Source organism: Coregonus clupeaformis, chromosome 1 (assembly GCF_020615455.1).
Source record: "Coregonus clupeaformis isolate EN_2021a chromosome 1, ASM2061545v1, whole genome shotgun sequence".
Taxonomy (NCBI): Eukaryota; Metazoa; Chordata; class Actinopteri; order Salmoniformes; family Salmonidae; genus Coregonus; species Coregonus clupeaformis.
This window is the reverse complement of record NC_059192.1, coordinates 91655760-91678344: the sequence shown is the minus strand read 5'-3', so window position 1 is coordinate 91678344 and position 22585 is coordinate 91655760. Positions and strand designations below refer to the sequence as shown.

The 22585-nt window shown below is 42.9% G+C and overlaps 1 protein-coding gene across 1 annotated transcript in view; it reads left to right on the top strand.

The window, feature by feature from the left end:
• Positions 1 to 17808, top strand: part of cgnl1 (cingulin-like 1) — a 39272-nt gene extending 21464 nt beyond the window's left edge. The window contains exons 9-19 of the mRNA XM_045223382.1: positions 2297 to 2503; positions 3720 to 3824; positions 3944 to 4096; positions 4234 to 4404; positions 5889 to 6050; positions 7505 to 7594; positions 11261 to 11344; positions 11602 to 11726; positions 15282 to 15390; positions 15529 to 15692; positions 16079 to 17808. Coding sequence (XP_045079317.1) covers positions 2297 to 2503; positions 3720 to 3824; positions 3944 to 4096; positions 4234 to 4404; positions 5889 to 6050; positions 7505 to 7594; positions 11261 to 11344; positions 11602 to 11726; positions 15282 to 15390; positions 15529 to 15692; positions 16079 to 16220 — 1512 coding nt within the window. The 3' untranslated portion in view covers positions 16221 to 17808. The remainder of the gene's footprint in view (positions 1 to 2296; positions 2504 to 3719; positions 3825 to 3943; positions 4097 to 4233; positions 4405 to 5888; positions 6051 to 7504; positions 7595 to 11260; positions 11345 to 11601; positions 11727 to 15281; positions 15391 to 15528; positions 15693 to 16078) is intronic.
• The last annotated feature ends 4777 nt before the right edge of the window (positions 17809 to 22585 follow it).

Genomic DNA, 22585 nt, shown 5'->3' with positions numbered 1-22585 from the left:
AAAGCCTCGCCTCCCACCCTCCACTCAAACACTGGAACACCAAGCCTCAGTGACCAATGAGGGTCCTCCACCTCACACAGTAGTGAGGGGATGTGTGAGGGGGCGAGGTGGTCGGACTTTGGACTCTTTCAGCAGTGTGGACAGATAATGAGTCACTACAGGGACCATAGTACAATGGTTCTAATGACAGATGAGGGGAACACATTCCCATACACTAAGTCAGATAGCCTCCTTTTCAGACACCCACTTAGTAAGACATCTGTATCTAACTAAACCTATGACTGCTAATCACAGGTCTTGTAGTTGAAGTAGTTTCATGTCATTAGCTGTCTGCTATATATCACGCTGTTTCATTAGTGACTGTTTTTTCACTCTCCATTGAGTGAGTCAGCATTGGTGCTCACCTGGAGCACAGTGTTTTTGTGTCTTTGTGTGTGTGTGTGTGTGTGTGTGTGTGTGTGTGTGTGTGTGTGTGTGTGTGTGTGTGAAACAGATGCGTCTGTGTGCGTGCTTCAGGTGTGAGCGTAATATGTGACAGGTACGTGCGTCAGGTGTGTGCAGAGTGTGTGTGTGTATGCTCAGGCTTTTCTTGGACCTGTCCAGTGAGAGGTGCCTGTCTGCCTGCCTGTCCAGGCGAGGCTAAGGGGAGTTGAACTCCAGTGTGTTAATCTGCACGGTCAGCCTCTAATCCCCCTGGGAGCAGGCATTCCTCCTCATAATGAACCTGCTATGTCCCTCCCTGCCTGCATACTGTATAACATGAATGGGGGAGAAAACTGATAGCCTACATTATAAACTGGGTGGTTCGAGCCCTGAATGCTGATTGGCTGAAAGCCGTGGTATATCAGACCGTATTCCACGGGTATGACAAGACATGTATTTTTACAGTTCTAATTACGTTGGTAACCAGTTTATAATAGCAATAAGGCACCTCAGGGGTTTGTGGTATATGGCCAATATACCACAGCTAAGGGCTGTATCCAGGCACTCTGCATTGCGTCCTGCATAAGAACAGCCCTTAGCCGTGGTATATTGGCCATATACCACACTCCCTCGTGCCTTATTGCTTAAATATCCCCTGTGTTTACATAATCATATTTAAATAAATATAGGCCTAGTATTGTAATGAGAAGGGCCAGGAGCCACGTGATCTGACCAGGAAAAACTCTGGGCCTTGGGTATAACATTTATCTAGGGCTTCCAGTTTTTCCTGGTTAGGAAAAACTCCTGGCCCTTTGTATCAGTAACGAACCCCATATGAACGTCAGTTCCTGGTTGTTTCTGTGGAGGCGTACAGTGCGGGCATTCCTCACTGTAGTAAACAGAACATGAAACTGTCAAACCTGTCGTCTGGCATTCTGTCAAGCATTGCCTCATTTCCAGATATTCTCGTTTATTAACAAATATGCGGGAGCCTGGTTGCTACAATATTTTCTTAGACTGTCACTTTCAGGATATAAAGTAAATCCCTCTCTGACAGCATCATTACAGAGAAACCTTCTATCTGTTTTTCTATGCAAAACTTCATGCGGGCCTAGATAGAGTGCTGTGTGTTGTTGTCAGCTGAGAGGTTACATGAAGTCAGAATTCAGGTTTCCCTGAGTGCATTGACTGCTCTCCCTTAGGACAGTAGCATTCCAGACAGGCTAGTCAAGGCAGACTGTCCATTGATAAAACTGGACAGAGGCAAAGCACACAGGGTCCTCCTTTCACACTGTCCTGCCACAGCAGCCAAGTTCATACAAAGACAGACTGCCACCAACAGTGGGTCATCTAATTAGAGAATTTGATCATGTTTAGTGATAGGCGGTAAACAAGCCAGAACCATAAGACTTAAGCAGCAGCCCCACAACTGTACAACTCTGGCAGGTGAAGCCATTGAGACATTGGTGTTGGTCATGCTCAGGGGAGATTTACTGGACTGGACCATTCACCTCAATCTCCCCAGCCTGTTGCAGGTGACACACTGTCTTTGTGTGGGCCAAGCTACATCAGTAGAAGCAGTTCAATGGGAGGTGAATAGAGGCTTAGATTTATTGTCATGCATCCACCTCTTAAATCCCCTTGAGCTTGTTATGATGGAGTTGTTTTGGGAGTCTCTTTGCAGAGGATGACGGAGTTGTTTTGGGAGTCTCTTTGCAGAGGAGTTGTGAAGGAATTTGAGTTGCCTCGTAAATAAGACCATAGACTTTTGTCTTTAACCCGTTGTCAATCCAGTATTGTGTCCTTTTCTGTACAACGTTACATCTTTATATCCTGTATTTACTTTGTACTGACCCTTCTGTCTGTTCTCCAGAGCAGTGCTGCAGTGAGCAAGGAGAAGGCTGAGGTGGAGGCAGCCAAGGGGGCAGTGGAGGGCCAGGCGGGACGTCTTAGCCAGGAGGCCGAGAAGCTGAGAAAGCGGGCACAGGAGCTGGAGAACGAAGTGGCCAAACTCAACCGTATCATCGATGATGCCAAGCTACAGGAGAGCAAGCTGGGGGACAGAGTGGGCCGGCTTGAGGTGAGTTCTAGAGAAACCGAATGTACTGGAACTACAGTAGCAACGGTCATAGAAATTGTTAAAAAGTTGTAAAAACAATTTTAATAAATGCAACTGTTGGACAATGGATCAAGATACTGCAAACCTTTAGAATGTTTATAATCCATCAGATATTGATTGAATTATAGCACATAAAACATTTACTGGCATGGACAAATAATGAATGGAATTCAGCGATTTTGGTGGGAATTCAGGTATTCCATTTATTGTCAAATAAATAAAGAAAATCGTAGAATCCACTCATACATACATTTTCTTATTGTATCAGTTTTTTTAGATATATATTTTGTGTTCAAATAAATCAAATTATATGCGCCTCATTTGCATAAATACGCAGGGTGTATTTGCAAATATGGACACATTAACATAACAGGGCTGCAACCACAAAACACTTGCTCTGTCTACCCTAACCGCACTCACCTACAATGTCTAGACTGCCTCATTAATTACTGTTGTTGTCAAGTTCTCTTGCATAAAACAACAATTGTGTCAATAGCAGGATATCCTTGGATTAAAAATCAACACCCTTGGCTCTAGATTACACCTATCTAAACATACTTTACATTGTTTGCGAGATCAGACATAATATCACTATAATCCGAGTGTTCATTTTCGGAAGTTACTTTCATTTCAGCGCATGTAATTTGTAAACATTTCAACTGTATTAAATTATTACTTTTTTCAATTCCACCAAAAATGAACACCCATCAAAATAAAATGTTCTTTCTTCTCTTTCTTGTGATGTAAGTGTCGAGACGGTGTGTTAAATCCCTGACGAAGCTTTAGCGTTCTTATACATTCAACTGAAAGACAATGTATTCCATTCACCCCATTTCAGTCATTACTGTGGTGTGTTTGACAGGTCATTACAAACATTTCCGCAGTCGTAACGTTAACAAATAAAAAAGACAGGCACAAGCAAAAGTATGAAAGAGTCGCAGGAGTAAAATGAAAGCAATCAATCCAGCGAGATTTAAGTTACAAGTGGATTTTGTGTCCCTCAAACACAGGAAATAGATGGCTGAAAAAGACAGATCCTCAGGTGTAGGAGAGCCACTGTAAACTGCACAGGAGTGTCAGTCAGATTGACAGAAATACAACTTTTCACATTGAAGATCAGATCTGTTGCCTATTGTCTTATGCTGGTGTATGTATATGTGTATGTGTGAACTCACAGAGAGAGAAGAGGCAGCTGGAAGAGTCTTTGGCAGAAATCAAGGAGCAGGAGGAGGAGATGTCACGTGCCAACCGTGCTCTGACCACACGGTTAGAGGATGTACAGGTAAGATTGACCAGGCTTTGACCACAAGGTTGGGAGAATTTACTGGTGAGAATAATAAAGCATAAGTGCTGGTCCTCCTTACCATTGTGACCCATCTCTCTAAACTATTTCTGTTACAGAGGAATCTGACCAAGCTGAACCATGACCACAGAGAGCTGGAGGAGAGGCTGAAGGAGGAGAGGAGTCAAAAAGAACAGTTCAAGAACACTAAGAATGAGATAGAGGACGAGAGGAGTCTCCTGGACCGCACAGTGGAGAAACTACAGAGGGAGGTGAGTGGACCAACTAAAGGCCTTCGGACATCCTTGCTTTAGTCAATCAAATATCACACCACAGGCATGTGTATGTTTGTGCATGCATGTCTGTTTGTTAGCAGGTCTAACTCTACCTTCTCCCTCTCTCCCTGTAGATGAGTGAGATCGTGGAGGCCTCTCAGTCGTCCACCCAGGAGCTGCAGGAGCAGATAGATGTGTACAAGGAGAAGAACCGTCGGGAGCTGGCTGAGCTTCAGAGGCAGCTGAGGGAACGGGGTGTGGAGCTGGACAAGTCCCGTCTGGCTGCTAAGTCCCTGCAGGAGGAGGTGGGTTGGCACAGTGCTCCCCATGACAATGGAGGATGAGCCATTGTCCTGACTCAGTGTGTTGTAAACCCCCACTCAGGGTTTGGACAGTGAGGTCATGGCTTTGGAATGTGTGTCCTCTCCCCTCTTATACTTCCCCTTTGCCCTGAACTGGACCAGAAGGTCACAGCTGTGGAGAGGCCTGGTGGCCTGGTGGTATTACAGGGTTAAAGAGGTTAGATTATAATATTTGCATAGATATCTGTGGTTTAGCATGAAGAGTTGGCGCTGTGGAGGGTGGAAAGAGAAATCGGAATCATTGTTTTTCTATTGGTGAAGCATCAGTATGTTTCAGCAATCTAAACTTCAGACACTGACGCACTAGGATGAATTTATGAACCTCTTTTAATTGAACAATATATTGCAGTATTAGCTGTGACTTTATCTTACGTTACATCCATTGTTCTCATACATTAGGGGAGCTGTAGCTAGGTAGGCTTATGGAATTTGGAGTGAGCCTCTGGAATGTTCTTCATGGCATTTTGCCTCAATTTAGGAATTCTCCAGCTAATGTTTTTCCAATTACTATGGTTAATTATCACAATATAGCTATAACCCCTTAGTAGCTGTGGTCTGCCCACATAATGTGGTTATAACCCCGGGCCACTGCTCATTGGGTATGGTTTGACCTACTAAACACTTTGGATTGTTTGGAATGTTTTTGTTGAATATCTGTTAAGCGTTGCTTATTTGATCTAAAAATGTCCTCCCTCCTTGTGTGTCTGAGTTACTAACCCCTGCAGAATGTCATTAAGGAAAACCACTTTCCTACAGTAGGTTAAAGACAGGTGGCCAGACTCAGTACAACACAGTCCAAACTCCATGGGAATTGTGAGCCGTAACATGCTCACTTTTTCCATGGAAATGTGTCCGTTTTACAGAAGAGAGAGGCCTTGCTGCTAGTGGTTCATCTTTCTGTTGTAGTCTACCCAGTGTAATGTATATGCGCAGATGGGATATGCTGATGTATCTTTGTCCAGCTGGTCTACAGGAAGAGGGGGATGTAGTGTCATTGTTGTGAGAGCTGGAATGACTGACTCCACATCCTCCTCTCCTCCCCTCTGATCCATACACTCCTCTAAGGCCTGGTGATGAGGTCACTGTTCCATCTGCTTCTGTCCCCACCCCCACATCTCACGCTCACCCTCTTATAAGCAGGCACATTAAGACCTGCTGAAGACAAATGTATTTTCTCCTTTTATCTTCTTCACTCACCAGGCCAGTGTTTGTGAAAGTTTCTCTTAAGTCATTATTGTTAAAGGAACAGATGGCATCTTGTGGCCACTGCTGAAATTGCATAGCTAAAGCATGCATGCCACGTATGGATGTTACTGCAACACTATGACACATAGTGTGGTGTAATGGTAAATGAGTAGGAGGTTTTCACAAAACCTGTTGGCCATTTTCATTCTGTTTTAAAAGTATATGTGGTGTGTGTCCTGCAGCTGAGCCATGTGGAGGAGGACCTGAGGCAGTGTAAGAGGGAGAGGGATGATGCTGTGCTCAAGGAGAAGGCCCTGGAGCAGAAAGTCTACGACCTGGAGGTAGAGGCAGAGACCAAAGCCCACTCCAAGGATGACAAAATCCGACAGGTCAAACTCATGGAGGTATGGAGGGATATCTTAAGTATTCATTTCACATTGTCTCTCAATTATGTACTTTAAACACGTGTTCATGAGACTTTCTCCTGCCGTTTAAAGTGTCAGACTTTTTGTGCTGTATTATTTGGTTGTCTTTGAGTCTTCAGTCAGTGTATGCTAGTCCTTCCAGTCCTGAGGAAGGAACAGTTCCCAGCTAGCACATAACGTTCTGAGAACCATATGTTTCTTAGAGCTTGGTGAGAGCAGGGTTGTCCTATGGTTATTTTGCATACAACCTTCCCACAACTTTCTGGGAATAGTGCAGGATAGTTGCTTGGTTTTGGAACATTCCCAGCACATTTAAGGAACCTGACAAAAAAACATTATTTTCTTGGTATTTCATTACTTTAACAGAATGTTTCCAAAAGTTCAAACATGGTTACATTTAATAAAAATGTTGGTAATGTTCTGGAACGTTTTCCAACTGGTTTGACATTGGGAATCTCAAATAGTTAAGAGAACGAAAAAATAAATAAACGGGGTGTGGAGCTGGACAAGTCCCGTCTGGCTGCTAAGTCCCTGCAGGAGGAGGTGGGTTGGCCAGTGCTCGCCCATGACAATGGAGGATGAGCCATTGTCCTGACTCAGTGTGTTGTAAACCCCCACGAATAAAAAATAATAATAAGAAGAAGAAGAAGAAGAAGAAGAAGAAGAAGAAGAAGAAAATAAACAAATTTAAAAAATAATAAAGAAACAACTTTCTTTTGTGGGAATTTCAGTACTTCAGCTGAGTGGACTAATTCCATGGATAGAGAACAGAATATTATAGGTTTGAATCGCAATGATGCCATGTCACAATAAAAAATTAATGTGTTTGCATGATTAATGCCTAAGGAAATGAATTTCCATGTGTCCTATCTGTGCTTGGAGATAGAAAGTTAACCCAACATAAGATAGCAGTGTTATTAAAAGTCTTATTGAATGATTCAGTGAAAGTTTTAATGAAATTATTCAAAAACCTCCAAATAACCTATAATTTCCGTTCTCAGACCGTTATTAAAACCTCCCAGGAAAACATTCAAGGAATCAGAGTCAAACGTTCTCAGAACCTTCCTACAACCTAAAAATAAACATTCCCGAACAGGCAACATTTTCTGTTCTGTGCTCAGAACGTTTAAAAAACGTTCACTTTTGCCGGTCAGGAAACGTATGGCTTCGTTCCCATAACCAATGTGAAATCAAAAATATACAATCCCACAACTTCCAAGGAACCAAATGTGCTAGCTGGGTTCTTTCCTGAGTTTCTTATAGACACAAGTCATGTGTACTGCAGGCCTCTGCTGTTGACAGTGGTGTGATGGCAAAACACAGCAGAAGGAAATCTAAAGCTGTCATTCAGAGAAGCAACCCCATGTTTAGAGCAAGGTCAAATAATAATGTCAATGTTATTACCATGTCAATGTTGATGCTGTGTTCTGCAGGACAGGATCAATCAGCTGGAGCTGGATCTGGATGAGGAAAAGCAAAGTGGAGACCTGCTGATTGTCAGGATAGACCGAGGCAGAGAACAGGTGAGTACCTTACCACTACCACTGACTGACCACTCTCACTGACCTCCAGTCAGTGGGGCATTCTAACATTCAGTAACCATGGTTCACCAAGTTCATTCACCAATTTGTCTCTGACTCTGCTTCCTGTGACCGGGAGTCACACTCCTAAACTCCATTAACTTCATTATCATCTGCAAAAGACACAAACTGTTCCTGTTCTTGAACCACAGTTTTCTTGGACTATGTTGAAGAAAACATTTCAAGTACAGTCATGCCAGAGCAGCTTGGCATAATGTGACATCTAAGCTTACACCCTTTATCAGTTCTTTGTGCTTGTCTGCCATCCCCTCGTGCCATTGACAGCTCATATACCCTCAGGGCGCACACACAGACCTACACACCGAGCCGTTCTTCATTGCGTGTGTGTGTGTGTGGGCCCCCCTGTATGGAACAGCGGCCCAGAATCCCACTATCCCAGTTAATTTGTGTTCTGGAGAGAGCAGAGGGGTTATTGCATTGTAAGAGGATCTTGCATAATCGTTCAGTTTGGCAGGCTTCCTGCTCGGTGTAAAAGCGCCAATCCAATTTTCATGCATCAGTCACAAAAGACCCCTTTTAATGCACCGCCTCAGGCAAAATATGCACACTGCCAACTTATCAAGTTTACGGCTATGGAGTTCACTTAGCTGTGACTGCTTCTCAGGGACAAATCCATTTCTTGTGGCTGATCGTAGTTCTCACATCCTGAGGGAGTCAGACCTAAACACTGCAGCTTTCCTTCCCCTCTGATAAACCTGCTGATGGAGCCATTATAAACTCAAATTGAAATAAGAGTACATGCTTCCTGGAGAAAGGGTTGTTGTCAAAAAGCGTTGCTAACTCAGATCAGGAGACTGTTGGTCCGATGCTTTTTCATGAGGAAGTGACATTATTCCAGATACAATTAATGTACAGGACAAGCTTTTTCCTCTAGGATGTGTTTTGTATTATTCAACACGTGCTAAGTGTATTTACCTCTAAGGATCTGCCCTGTTGCAATACCTCTGCAGCTCACTGGGCTCTCATTGATGTACATACTGCCAATGCAATCATGATTCATTCTTCATGTCTAACAAAGATAGGACTAGTTGTTTTTTACGGTCAGGTTCATTGTTCCGCAATGGTAAGATTGAAGGGCTAAGTCTGCACAATCCCCCAACCTTGAAATGGATGAAAATGTAAAGACGTGAACAAAAGTATGAGAGGCCTAAAAGGAGTGAACAAGTAGTTACATTTCTTTAAAGGCAAAAAACTCCTGGCACAGAGAAAAGAGTGTCACTAGACAAAGTGGCATTACTGCAAAACAGGGCCAAGGTGAGTTGCCATGGCAACAGTGGAGGGGTGTGCAGTAATAGTGAAGTGAATGGGGTTAGGATGGGAGGATGTGGTGGTGGTGGTCGGTGGGAGAGGGGGACCGAGAGAGGGGGGTCTGCATGGCCATGATGGCTGGGAGTGAGGGGGGGGGGGGCAGCAGGAAGAACACCTGCGTCTCTCCTGGCACCAGGTGCTCTTCTCCTGTCTAAATGAGAGTAATCTCTCCTCTCTCCACCCGCCGTCTCTCACAAAGCAGATTAGTTTCTGCTGTATGTTCCAGTCTGCTGAATCAGCTCCCTCAAGCACTGCGCCGGGCACACCAGTTATGTGGCCCATCGTTCATCAGAGCAGCCCACTGTCACACACTAATTGGCATTTAATATCACACATACTAAGCTCCCCTCACAAAAACATTAGTCGATTAGTTGTCTTTTTTTCATCCTCATCTGTATTCCCTTCTCTTGAACTAGTCTGTCTCTCTCTCTCTCTCTCTCTCTCTCTCTCTCTCTCTCTCTCTCTCTCTCTCTCTCTCTCTCTCTCTCTCTCTCTCTCTCTCTCTCTCTCTCTCTCTCTCTCTCTCTCTCTCTCTCTCTCTCTCTCTCTCTCTCTCTCTCTCGGAGACAATGAAGTAGTTTGACAGATTTATTTCAGCTTTTATTTCTTTCATCACATTCCCAGTGGGTCAGAAGTTTACATACACTGAATTAATATTTGGTAACATTGCCTTTAAATGTTTAACTTGGGTCAAATGTTTCGGGTAGCCTTCCACAAGCTTCCCACAATAAGTTGGGTGAATCTTGGCCCATTCCTCCTGACAGAGCTGGTGTAACTGAGTCAGGTTTGTAGGCCTCCTTGTTTGCACACGCTTTTTCAGTTCTGCCCACAGATTTTCTATAGGATTGAGGTCAGGGCTTTGTGATGGCCACTCCAATACCTTGACTTTGTTGTCCTTAAGCCATTTTACCACAACTTTGGAAGTATGCTTGGGGTCATTGTCCATCTGGAAGACCCATTTGCAACCAAGCTTTAACTTCCTGACTGATGTCTTGAGATGTTGCTTCAATATATCCACATAATTTTCCTTCCTCATGATGCCATCTATTTTGTGAAGTGCACCAGTGCCTCCTGCAGCAAAGCACCCCCGCAGCATGATGCTGCCACCCCCGTGCTTCACGGTTGGGATGGTGTTCTTCGGCTTGCAAGCGACCCCCTTTTTCCTCCAAACATAACGATGGTCATTATGGCCAAACAGTTCTATTTTTGTTTAATCAGACCAGAGGACATTTCTCCAATCTTTGTCCCCCATGTACAGTTGCAAACCGTAATCTGTCTTTTTATGGCGGTTTTGGAGCAGTGGCTTCTTCCTTGCTTAGCTGCCTTTCAGGTTATGTCGATATAGGACTCATTTTACTGTGGATATAGATACTTTTGTACCTGTTTCCTCCAGCACCTTCACAAGGTCCTTTGCTGTTGTTCTGGGATTGATTTGCACTTTTCGTACCAAAGTACGTTAATCTCTAGGAGACAGAACGCATCTCCTTCCTGAGCGGTATGACGGCTGCGTGGTCCCATGGTGTTTATACTTGCGTACTATTGTTTGTACAGATGAACGTGGTACCTTCAGGCGTTTGGAAATTGCTCCCAAGGATGAACCAGACTTGTGGAGGTCTACCATTTTTTTCTGAGGTCTTGGCTGATTTCTTTTGATTGTCCCATGATGTCAAGCAAAGAGGCACTGAGTTTGAAGGTAGGCCTTGAAATACATCCACAGGTACACCTCCAACACGATGTCAATTAGCCTATCAGAAGCTTCTAAAGCCATGACATCATTTTCTGGAATTTTCCAAGCTGTTTAAAGGCACAGTCAACTTAGTGTATGTAAACTTCTGACCCACTGGAATTGTGATACAGTGAATTATAAGTGAAATAATCTGTCTGTAAACAATTGTTGGAAAAATTACTTGTGTCATGCACAAAGTAGATGTCCTAACCGACTTGCCAAAGCTATAGTTTGTTAACAATACATTTGTGGAGTGGTTGAAAAACAAGTTTTAATGACTCCAACCTAAGTGTATGTAAACTTCCGACTTCAACTGTACATTACTGAGAGCTGACGTGAGATCAGTTCTGGGTAATGCAACCAAATAAGAATATCCAAACCACCAATTAGCTACAGGAAGGATCCTTCCACCTTGAGTGAGACAGTACAACAACTGCACACCTACACATACAGGAAGGGTTCTTCCTACCGACACACGAGCAGCCTCTCATAATAATTGTGTTCTCAGAGTGTGTAACCATTGCGATGACAGTCCTCTCTGCTCTGGTTGACAGGTGGAGCAGATGAGAAATGAACTCCTGCAGGAGAGGGCTGGCAGACAGGACCTGGAATGTGACAAGATGACTCTGGAGAGACAGGTACACACTGCCCTGTTCTTCCCACTCCTTCCTGTCTTCCTGTCTGGGGGGAAACAACAGCAGTCTATCTGTGAAAAGTCCATTAGGCTCATACCATAACATGCACTCATGTAATCCATCTCTGTCTTCTATCTGTCCTTCTCTGTCTCCATCTCTATACTCCTGCTCTGACAATGGTCTTGTTGACCAAAACATTAGCTAAATAAAGTAGAACTAAGACTGTGTATCAAAGTTGTTTCTCACACTGTTTCTCACAGAACAAGGACCTGAAGAGCAGAATAGCCCATCTGGAGGGCTCCCAGAAGTCTAACAAGGAGGGCCTGGTGAGCCAGCTGGAGAGCCGGATCCAGGAGCTGGAGGAGAGGCTGGAGGGAGAGGAGAGGTACGGTTAGGGTTGGGGTTGGGGTGGGTTCCTAGGGAGAGGTGGGGTTGGGGTTGGAGGGAGGTAGAGAGGTCCTGCTTTAGGGACCAGTGGTGCATACAGTGGGGAAAAAAAGTATTTAGTCAGCCACCAATTGTGCAAGTTCTCCCACTTAAAAAGATGAGAGAGGCCTGTAATTTTCATCATAGGTACACGTCAACTATGACAGACAAAATGAGGAAAAGAAATCCAGAAAATCACATTGTAGGATTTTTAATGAATTAATTTGCAAATTATGGTGGAAAATAAGTATTTGGTCAATAACAAAAGTTTCTCAATACTTTGTTATATACCCTTTGTTGGCAATGACACAGGTCAAACGTTTTCTGTAACTCTTCACAAGGTTTTCACACACTGTTGCTGGTATTTTGGCCCATTCCTCCATGCAGATCTCCTCTAGAGCAGTGATGTTTTGGGGCTGTCGCTGGGCAACACGGACTTTCAACTCCCTCCAAAGATTTTCTATGGGGTTGAGATCTGGAGACTGGCTAGGCCACTCCAGGACCTTGAAATGCTTCTTACGAAGCCACTCCTTCGTTGCCTGGGCGGTGTGTTTGGGATCATTGTCATGCTGAAAGACCCAGCCACGTTTCATCTTCAATGCCCTTGCTGATGGAAGGAGGTTTTCACTCAAAATCTCACGATACATGGCCCCATTCATTCTTTCCTTTACACGGATCAGTCGTCCTGGTCCCTTTGCAGAAAAAACAGCCCCAAAGTATGATGTTTCCACCCCCATGCTTCACAGTAGGTATGGTGTTCTTTGGATGCAACTCAGCATTCTTTGTCCTCCAAACACGACGAGTTGAGTTTTTACCAAAAAGTTATATTTTGGTTTCATCTGACCATATGACATTCTCCCAATCCTCTTCTGGATCATCCAAATGCACTCTAGCAAACTTCAGACGGGCCTGGACATGTACTGGCTTAAGCAGGGGGACACGTCTGGCACTGCAGGATTTGAGTCCCTGGCGGCGTAGTGTGTTACTGATGGTAGGCTATGTTACTTTGGTCCCAGCTCTCTGCAGGTCATTCACTAGGTCCCCCCGTGTGGTTCTGGGATTTTTGCTCACCGTTCTTGTGATCATTTTGACCCCACGGGGTGAGATCTTGCGTGGAGCCCCCAGATCGAGGGAGATTATCAGTGGTCTTGTATGTCTTCCATTTCCTAATAATTGCTCCCACAGTTGATTTCTTCAAACCAAGCTGCTTACCTATTGCAGATTCAGTCTTCCCAGCCTGGTACAGGTCTACAATTTTGTTTCTGGTGTCCTTTGACAGCTCTTTGGTCTTGGCCATAGTGGAGTTTGGAGTGTGACTGTTTGAGGTTGTGGACAGGTGTCTTTTATACTGATAACAAGTTCAAACAGGTGCCATTAATACAGGTAACGAGTGGAGGACAGAGGAGCCTCTTAAAGAAGAAGTTACAGGTCTGTGAGAGCCAGAAATCTTGCTTGTTTGTAGGTGACCAAATACTTATTTTCCACCATAATTTGCAAATAAATTCATTAAAAATCCTACAATGTGATTTTCTGGATTTTTTTCCCTCAATTTGTCTGTCATAGTTGACGTGTACCTATGATGAAAATTACAGGCCTCTCTCATCTTTTTAAGTGGGAGAACTTGCACAATTGGTGGCTGACTAAATAATTTTTTTCCCCACTGTACAGACTCATTTACATAAAGCTGTCTGACTCTCAGAGTAATTAGGTCACATTGCACTTAACCTTGGTTCATTGGGTTGGTTAGTTTAGTTTTACATTCTTTAGGTCATTATTAGCATGTACACTACCGTTCAAACGTTTGGGGTCACTTAGAAATGTCCTTGTTTTCGAAAGAAAAGCAATTTTTTTGTCCATTAAAATAACATCAGATTGATCAGAAATACAGTGTAGGCATTGTTAATGTTGTAAATGGCTATTGTAGCTGGAATTGGCTGATTTTTAATGGAATATCTACACAGGCGTACAGAGGCCCATTATCAGCAACCATCAGTCCTGTGTTCCAATGGCAAGTTGTGTTTGCTAATCCAAGTTTATCATTTTAAAAGGCTAATTGACATTAGAAAACCATTTTGCAATTATGTTAGCACAGCTGAAAACTGTTGTGCTGATTAAAGAAGCAATAAAACGGGCCTTCTTGAGACTAGTTGAGTATCTGGAGCATCAGCAATTGTGGGTTCGATTACAGGCTCAAAATGGCCAGAAATAAATAACTTTCTTCTGAAACTCGTCAGTCTATTCTTGTTCTGAGAAATGAAGGCTATTCCATGCGAGAAATTGCCAAGAAACTGAAGATCTCGTACAACGCTGTGTTCTACTCCCTTCACAGAACAGCGCGAACTGGCTCTAACCAGAATAGAAAGAGGAGTGGGAGGCCCCGGTGCACAACTGAGCAAGTGGACAAATACATTAGAGTGTCTAGTTTGAGAAACAGACGCCTCACAGGTCCTCAACTGGCAGCTTCATTAAATAGTACCCGCAAAACACCAGTCTCAACGTCAACAGTGAAGAGGCGACTCCGGGATGCTGACCTTCTAGGCAGAGTTGCAAAGAAAATGCCATATCTCAGACTGGCCAATAAAAAGAAAAGATTAAGATGGGCAAAAGAACACAGACACTGGACAGAGGAAGACTGTTATGGACAGACTAATCGAAGTTTGAGGTGTTCGGATCACAAAGAAGAACATTTGTGAGACGCAGACCAAATGAAAAGATGCTGGAGGAGTGCTTGATACCATCTGTCAAGCATGGTGGAGGCAATGTGATGGTCTGGGGGTGCTTTGGTGGTGGTAAAGTGGGAGATTTGTACAGGGAAAAAGGGATCTTGAAGAAGGAAGGCTATCACTCCATTTTGCAACGCCATTCCATACCCTGTGGACGGCGCTTGATTGGAGCCAATTTCCTCCTACAACAGGACAATGATCCAAAGCACAGCTCCAAACTATGCAATAACTATTTAGGGAAGAAGCAGTCAGCTGGTATTCTGTCTATAATGGAGTAGCCAGCACAGTCACCGGATCTCAACCCTATTGAGCTGTTGTGGGAGCAGCTTGACCGTATGGTACGTAAGAAGTGCCCATCAAGCCAATCCAACTTGTGGGAGGTGCTTCAGGAAGCATGGGGTGAAATCTCTTCAGATTACCTCAACAAATTGACAACTAGAATGCCAAAGGTCTGCAAGGCTGTAATTGCTGCAAATGGAGGATTCTTTGACGAAAGCAAAGTTTGAAGGACACAATTATTATTTATATTAAAAATCATTATTTCTAACCTTATCAATGACTACATTTCCTATGCATTTTGCTATATTTCCTATTCAAACTAATTTCATGTATGTTTTCATGGATAACAAGGACATTTCTAAGTGACCCCAAACTTTTGAACGGTAGTGTAAATGCCTACAGTATGTGGCATATGGCCAATTACCTTGTGGTTTCCAGAGTATTATATGTACTGCTACAGTATGTGACATGTGGCAGATCGGTAGTCTTACCCATGATGCTGTGTTTTCTAGGGACCGTGCCAACCTGCAGCTGGTGAACCGGAGGCTGGAGAGGAAGGTGAAGGAGATGATGATGCAAGTTGATGAAGAGCACCACTCACTGCAGGATCAGAAGGACCAGGTCAGGATGCAACATGCACACACACACACACACACACATACACACACACACACACACACACAGTCGTGTTTAACTAACACACACACACACGCACACACACACACACAGCTGTTTTAACCCTCAGTGTTCCTCTTGCAGCTGAACCTGCGTCTGAAGGCCCTGAAGAGGCAGATGGACGAGGCGGAGGAGGAGATTGACCGGCTGGAACACGGCAAGAAGAAGCTGCAGAGAGACCTGGACGAACAGCAGGAGGCCAACGAGCAGCTCCAGAGCCAACTCAAATCCCTGCGCAGCGAGATGAGGTAAGCATGCTAAATATACACGGCTAACAGAAGACGCTAAGAACATGCTCATTCTGCTTTGGTATTTGTTTACCTTGTTAATTGTAATGCAGCTCTAGCCAGCTGAAGCTAACAGCATGCACCAAGAGATTCCACAGTTTAAAGCACATGCTTATGAAGTTTCACAGGTGCACACACATTATGTGAACGCACTGTAATTCATCTGAACATATTTCCTACAACTGCTCAAGAGTATTACTCACACCTTCCTGAACAATGTAGTCTAACACAAACATTAAATGCAATATGTGTAGCCCACTTTCTCTCAAACTGTAACACTTTCATACTGTGTAAACCACCTCACCCAGCCCTCCACCCAGAATAACACTCATTTCCCCTCCCTGAAGGCGTAAAACCAACTCTGCTCCTCTGGACGACGATGATGATGAGGACGACATCAGCACAGATGGAGAGACCTATTTCCGCTCTTCATCTGGCTATAAACGCTCCTGTAGCCAAGACAACATCATATCAACATTCTCTTTGTGAACCAACACAATGAAGATAACGTTAGTATAACTACAGAAGGACCAACTGGACAGACTCCTATTCAGAGAGACCACTTTCAGGTCAATATGTGCTTTTGGGAAACTGGCAAAATAGCATAGTGATGTGTGTTTGCTCTTCCTTTCCCAGTACATAGATTGACAGGGAATGATTAGATAATAGTTATTGATTAATTACATTGTCTTGTAAATTATTGATTATAATTGAGCAATAGTTGAATTATCAGAACAATTTCTAAGTTCTTAGTTAATCATTGCACGTGTCTTCTTACATCTTGTGAATGATCCAGCAATGAGATGTACAATTAATCAAATTATTCACCTTGTAATGCACTGTAAAGGACAGCATTCTGTAACCTCTTATGCCTTATTGAAATGTATCAATTTATTAATCCCTCACTAGATTTTATATCCTTAATCAAATATGTTAAGCCGCTTATCATGTCTGATAGCAACAAATGTAATTTGAAACATTCATTTTTGTATTGTGCATTAGAATATCAATTCAATTTTGTATTGACGTTATGCAGAGTGTAAGGCCTTAAATTGATTTGAGTGAAATATTTGCTATTTATTTACTGTTGAATATATGAAGAAATGGCTGAATGAAGGGCGATATGTTTTTAGGGAAATTTGTATGAGGGATTCTTCTTCATACAGATGCTTCTTTGTATCTCTCTTTTTTAAAACCTGAATAAGGAATAATAATCCATCCATAATGATAGGTTGGTCTACAGAAAACATCTCTGTTTTATCACTTCTGTTTCCAGGCTTATGACAGTATTCAACCCTGCTTTTATTAAAATAAGATACAGCAGAGCTTTTATAAATACTGGTTCTCAAATCAAGGTTCTACTGTGTATTTTAGTTGGACTTTTCTACTAACTACCGAGACTGCTCTGTTACTCCTGAGATTATTGTTTAAATCGTCAATAGTCAATTTTCAGCATTATAGTAACAAACACATTCCTTACTTTTGCTTAAAAGTGATTCATCTCTGTATTTCATAGAAATAGGACTTTTACCAGAAACATGTTACAATGTGAGAAGAAGCTATTTATGTTTATGGTATATCCTCCAAGAACAAAACAGTGTTAATATTGGACATATGAGTCAATCTACTGTAAAATGAACAATCCTTTTTTTGTTGAATACCTGTGTTTGTATTTGCTATGTGCATCTGTGGGAGCATATTCTTATGCTATATGATCATGCAGTCAGTACCTGTTATAAGCATCTGTTGTGCCTATCTATTATCTGTTGGAGGGGACTGTCCTCTGTTATGCAAGTTTATATGACGAGTTTCTACAGATGAGCTGTATTGACAATCGATCTGTTTTGCTACACTGTGATGATTTGCACTGTCTGTTGGATTATTTCTGAAGGTGTCCAAGGCTGTTGTTGCCGTATGGAATGAAGAAGAGGCCTTTGGCTGTGTGCCTTCTCCGGTCGTTTTGGAGGGGGTGGTTGAGAAGAAATACTGCCGCTACCTCTCTGTATGTACAGATCTGTACTTTGCTGAGACTAAAAACCCTGCTAAAATGAAATAAAGTTACCCTTAGTTAATCTCACATGCTTATTGTCACTGTAAATTATACTCCTGATCACATCGGCCTCTTCTAATCTATTTAGGTACACAATATAAGCTACTTTGGAGAGTGTTTAGTTGTATGAGGAAGATGAAAGGATTGACCTCAGTGGTGTGTGAATGCTTTATGTGACCTCATTCATCCTACTTATTATTTTATCGTCTGGCCAAAGCAGCTGTGTCAATATCAGCCCCTCCATCTTTAATATGGAGCTCAGTAGGCCAGTATTTTCATGCTGAAGCCTATGGATCCTGTGTCCAGCCCCAGCACCTGACACCAAAGCACCGCAGGGCAGGTCCTCCGAGGTCTCAGGGGGAAAGGACATGATTGATCCCTTGTGTTAAAGAGATTACACAATATGTGGGAGGGTGCAAACCAGGCTGCATTAGGAGATATGACTACATTCTTTTTAAGGATGTTTTACAGTTGACTACAGCAGAAGAAAGGGAGTAGAGACAAGGCTTTCTTATCCTCTCAGCAAGGCTGGCAGGTCATTGTTCCCAGGCCGTGACCTGCATTTGTCACCATTCTGTGGAGAACAAACAAATCAACCTTTTAAATGCGCGGGGATCATCTCTGGCCCCTCTCTGTCAGCCTAAGCAGCATACACTGGGGATGCACTGCTCGGGGTGGGGCTTTTGTGAGGGCTTTAAAGAATGACCATTCTTGGAATTCCTGTCCCGTGCTTGGGTGAACTCATGCAGTAATTGGTGAAAGAGGGGAATGGGGAGCGGGAAACTGTCATGAGGTAGTTACTTTACAATTGCAAAATATTAAGCTGTCATGGTTGGTGGCTGTAGTGGTTTTCTGTTAAGTAAAAGTAGTGGACCATGGCCTCAGACACAAATTTTTTTAACCTCAGGTCTCATTTGTATAACTTTCAGAATGTTTTAGTTGAGACTGAAGAATATCTTGTTCTTTCAGATAATATTGAACAATGAAAATAAGTAGTCAGGCCAACTATTTGGAACTTTCTCAAAACTGTCCATGGTACTCTGCTGCCCTCTAGCTGTAGAAATGCTTAAGGCACAGGTTAGAAGGTATGAGAAGGAATTTCTAAGACATCTGGAATGTTGGCTTTGTTTTGTCTGCTGTAAATTGTGTTCTCAAGTCCTCTTGATATTCTTCTCTAAGCTGGTAAAATGCATGCTTGCCTGTTGGTGAGATGGGAAGGAAGCATGACATGGTGATGATGAACAGGGGCGTCATCCAGCCATTATTTTAGAGGGGCCAAGAAGTACATGAGGATGGAGGGAGGGTGGTCCAGATTTCAGGGAATGTTGCATTTTTCAAACACCTGAAACAGATTTTTCCTGTAATCTTGTCATTTTAACTAATAATGCACATTGATTCTTTAATAACTTTTATGCCTTAGGAATTTAGTATAACTGCCACTGGGATGTAGTATCATAACCCAATAATTAAAGCAATTTTAGTCTCTTCTTACATTTTAGCAGACGCTCTTATCCAGAGCGACTTACAGTTAGTGAATACATATTTTTTATTTTTTTATACTGGCCCCCCCTGGGAAACGAACCCACAACCCTGGCGTTGCAAACGCCATGCTCTATCAACTGAGCTACATCCCTGCCGGCCATTCCCTCCCCTACCCTGGGCCAATTGTGCGCCACCCATGAGTCTCCCGGTCGCGGCCAGCTGCGACAGAGCCTGGATTCGAACCAGGATCTCTAGTGGCACAGTTAGCACTGCGATGCAGTACCTTAGACCACTGCGCCACTCAGGAGTACAGCCAGCAGGCATGCCAGCTAAGATAGTTAGACAAGCTACTCTAACTTGACTGATAGTCTGAAATGGCTTGGTAGCTAGTTATAAGGTTGGGAGATTGGGAACGTATCTAGCTGGCTAGCTAAAGCCAACTTCATAAAATTGCTAGGTGGCTAGTATTACAGAGAAACAACAAAACGTTTTTGTTTTATTTATTCATCAATAAATAATCAATAGGCTGCATAGCTTGATCAAACTCATTTACAGACATACCTCCTGCGAGTCCTGCCCATCACCGGCAGCTAAAAGCAGGATCGAGTTTGGGAAACCCTGGTAGAGTATCTAGCATCCTGCCTTGCATATCTTTGCTCCGTAGTGCACCTTGGAAGGAACCACTTACTAGGGGGGGGGGGGGTTACTCCTTGCCTGGTCCAGTCAGTGCACCCTCTGCAAAATATCTCTGATATATCTTTTTTATAAATAATGATGATAAAATGTGGCCTTAAAAATGAAGTTTAGTAATAAATGTAACAAAACAAGTGCCCTTGTGCCCCCTATGGGCATGACACTTCTGATGAAGTTTCATAACAAACCTCAACTCCTTCTTCATGAGGGGAGAGAAAGAAAATGTTACAGAATACATATTGAGAGACTGACACTGCTGGAAGATGAATTGTAGACAGTGTTAATGGACACCCCAAAACCACCATTCACTGCAAAGGGCTAAATCTTAAACATGCCTCAGTTCTTCAGGAGTCAGATGTCACTATCTCTCTTTTGCTGTGTGAGTCTGTGTTGCCCTATATGATGAACCTGAAATATAGAAAAAACGTCCTCGTCTTCAGTCCTTTTAGTTTGCACCTCATCGTCACTGAGTCACTCTGAACCCTACAAAGAATGCTTGTTTCAGACATATTTTCAACAATACGAAGGACACTTCCAACACAAGAACATGCCTCAAGATTTACAGTAACATCCCACTGGGCACAGACATCAATTCAATGTCTATTCCATGTTGGTTCAATGTAATTTCATTGAAATGACATGGAAACAGCGTTGATTCAACAAGTGTGTGCCCAGTGGGATCAGATAACGTAACGAATGTTTTCTGTCCACTCAGAGACTCCAGAGAGCGCCAACAACAGACAGTCATTGTAAAACTGGGACAGACAATCTGTGATATAAGACTGTCTGTCAGTGGGTGACAGTGACTCTTCCATGAGGTAGTTACCAAAACAAAAGTAAACAAAATTCTACGGCTGTAGTGATGCAGGACAGACAACAGCTTTTGTTGCTGGTTACAACAACAGCCACTTCACCACGTCAGTAAGTACCCTCATAGAAGTGTTGTGACAGTTGTCTGAGGGTCTAATGCAGCCAGTGATTGATAGGAGAGCCCAATTCACTGTGCATCTCTCTTACAAAACAAACAGAAAGCCTAAGAAAGGAACAGGCAACTTACAGCCAGCCTTCAGACATCAAACACTGAACAAACAAATCAATAGAATACATACATGTACTGTATGTTGCCTTGTTATTGAAAGGACATGAACTCATAATCCGTGTCTGAGTTATCTGAGAGCTTTAGGGTTGTGTGGTTGTTATTGTATGCAGGTCTGATACGCTGATGATGCCAGGTCATGAGTTAATTAAATATTCTGGGCTTTAATTTTTTCTCCCTGGAGGCTTGCTGAGGTCTGAGCTTGGCGCTCAGATCAGCTCCAGTATGAATCTGGTCATTCTTGAAAGACCAGCCAGGTGGAAACAAGAGTAACGCTGTTGAATCAAGTGCCTCCCAGAAGCAAGACACACATGGGATAGTGAAATACATGACTGTGTTCCTTTAAGAAGTGATCTACATAACATGAAATGGTGGTCATACTAGGCGGTTGGCTGACTGATTGCAGAAATAAACAAAACCATTTGTTTGTTGTGTGGTTAATGGTTAACCTCCTAAGCGCCTGGAAATATTATATTATTCAGAGAATTTACTTACTTTACATATTGGCCCATCTTTGTTGAAACATATGATATATTTCAGTTGTGCAAAAGCAGTTTCACTTTTCTATGCCTCCACTCATTGCCTATGTACAGCATGACCTGTTACGCAATTGGTTTTACTATGAGACCAATGAAAATACCCTGTGTCTGTTTCTGCTGAGGGAGGACATAGAGTTGTGACCATATCAATGCCAGGAATGTGATCCCCCATGGTGACATGGAGAAATGTGTCAAATACTTTATGTATTTTTCTCAAGGAAGGTACAGTAGGATATTTATCTTTATTTTCACATTCACTGCAAACTCTGGAAGGATCAGCAACCCCTCTTTGTCAAAACCCCCTCCCATAATGATCAAATATCCACTATCACATTTTAAATGAGCAGCCTACCATATCATTAACACATTTCACCCCAAGCCCTAAAACACTATCGAAACCTGAATATAAGCAAACAGATACCTGTCCATACAACCTTACTGTAATTCAACTCACACATGATCCCCCACAAACCATTAAATGTCTATACTGCACACACTCAATACTGCTACAATACCAGAAGCAGTTCTGCCTAGCCTGGCTACAGTAATGACCTGCCATGAGAGAGAGTTGATTGGGATATAATGTGTCTCTCTAGCCCAGTTTACACCTGGTGCTAACATGCATCCTTTGTCCTGATCTTGTCCACATTCTGATTGTGCACACATTTTTTAAGACAGGTGTAGATGATTAAAGGACGCATTGTGATCTGATTGCGATCAGATCTTTCTGACCACCTCCGGAGGTAGTCAGGGACGCATTGCATCTGGATATCAATCAAGTGTAAACAGATCTGGATGGTCAAACCATTTACCACTAGAAAGGCCTCGAGGGACCCCCCTTCGAGCCAGTGATGAGTCTTTTGGATGTCAACATTCTAACAGTCTAATAAATACATTTCATGTATGCTATCGCAAAAATAGTCATTTGGTTGTGTTTATGAAGTTCTTAGGTAACATTGGAATATGAAAGAAAATGTATTTCAAATAAAACAAT